This window comes from Otolemur garnettii, unplaced genomic scaffold (genome assembly GCF_000181295.1).
Source record: "Otolemur garnettii isolate 467f Iridium unplaced genomic scaffold, OtoGar3 scaffold00130, whole genome shotgun sequence".
In the NCBI taxonomy this organism is placed as follows: Eukaryota; Metazoa; Chordata; class Mammalia; order Primates; family Galagidae; genus Otolemur; species Otolemur garnettii.
In genome coordinates this window covers 4866534-4868257 of record NW_003852525.1, presented here as the reverse complement: position 1 = coordinate 4868257, position 1724 = coordinate 4866534, and the positions used below count along the sequence as shown (strand labels likewise).

Genomic DNA, 1724 nt, shown 5'->3' with positions numbered 1-1724 from the left:
CACACACATATACGGATACATGTGTGTATACATATACAGAGACACTCATGTACACATATACAAAGACGTGTGCACACACATATACAGACACGCGTGCACACACATATACAGACACATGCGTGCACACACATATACAGAGACACACATGCACACACATACACAGACACAAGTGTGCACACACATATACGGATACACGTGTGTACACATATACAGAGACACTCATGTACACATATACAAAGACGTGTGCACACGCATATACAGACACACATGTGCACACATATACAGAGACACGTGTGCACACATATACAGACACACACGTGCACACACCCTCAGAGGATGGGCTGGGTGATCGGCATTACTGCTCTTCTGTTTTTCAGGTTCCCGGCTGGGGCGCTGCCAATAGAAGCAGGGACTGGTGGCTAAGGCACTGGCCACATACACCGGGGCTGGCGGGTTCAAACCCACCCAGGCCTGCCAAACAATAAAGATAACTACAACAAAAAAATAGCCGGGTGTTGTGGCCAGTGCCTGTAGTCCCAGCTACTCGGGAGGCTGAGGCAAGAGAATCACTTAAGCCCAAGAGTTTGAGGTTGCTATGAGCTGTGATGCCAGGGCACTCTACTGAGGGCGACATAGTGAGACTCTGTCTAAAAAAAAAAAAGCAGGGACTGTTTAAAGTTTGTTGAGTCCAGGGGAGGAGACTGCCGACACCACAGGCTTCCCCTTTCGGGTGCAGCAGGCAGCAGCCCAGGCTGAGACGGTGGCGTGTTACTGCCACCCTGTGCAGTGCGACAGAAGCCGGTCAGCCCTGAAATCTGGGCCACTGACCTTGTTCCAGATGAGGACAGGGGTTGGGATTCCGATGACCTCACAGCTCAAGTACACCTGGGCACCAGTGACATTCCAGATGTCCTTGGGGGGCGTCACTATGGAGGGACCTGTAAGAGAGGGCAGAGAGGCAAGTCCATCTTTTAAACAGCCCATTCATTAGTCAGCATCCTGGGAAGTAAACACTTGGTTGTGTGTCTGAGGCCGTTGCCTCCGGGAATTATCTGAAGCCAATTTCAAAGACGAGACTGGTTTCCTCATGCCACCAGCATGATTTTTAAGCTCCACTTTGGGAACACATAATCTAAAAAAAACAAACAAAAACAAGTAGGAAGAAAGATTTGTTGTTAAAATGTTCTTCTTTCCCAGACCCTGCCTAAATGAGTTTTAATTCACCAGCTGTTTGGTATTATCTGCGACTTTCCTATTGGTGTGGTGAAATTTTAGTTTCAAAAAGTTTAATGTTTTTCTTTTTATCATTATTTCTATATAATTTATTTTGGAGAGGGAAGGGAGGCAACAGACGACTACTCCTTGGATAATGAAAGAAAAAAATCTCAGAGGATATTTGAAAATGTGCTAAGCAGGCCGGGTGCTCAGGCCTGTAATCCCAGCACTCTGAAAGGCCAGCGTGGCTGGACTGCTTGAGCTCAGGAGTTTGAAACTAGCCTGAGCCAGAGTGAAAATAGAAAAAGAAACTAGGCTTGGTGCCTGTGGCTCAAGTGGCTAAGGCGCCAGCCACATACACCTAAGGTGGCAGGTTCGAATCCAGCCCCGGCCCACCAAACAACAATGATGGCTGCAACCAAAAAATAGCCGAGTGTTGTGGCGGGTGCCTGTGGTCCCAGCTACTTGGGAGGCAGAGGCAGGAGAATTGCTTGAGCCCAGGAGTTGGA

The 1724-nt window shown here is 48.3% G+C and overlaps 1 protein-coding gene across 1 annotated transcript in view; it reads right to left on the bottom strand.

Moving 5' to 3' along the window:
* The window catches only part of IGFBP7 (insulin like growth factor binding protein 7), a 72099-nt gene that overhangs the window by 12211 nt on the left and 58164 nt on the right, over positions 1 to 1724 (bottom strand). Inside the window, exon 2 of the mRNA XM_003798190.2 lies at positions 829 to 938. Within this exon, the coding sequence (XP_003798238.1) occupies positions 829 to 938 (110 nt within the window). The remainder of the gene's footprint in view (positions 1 to 828; positions 939 to 1724) is intronic.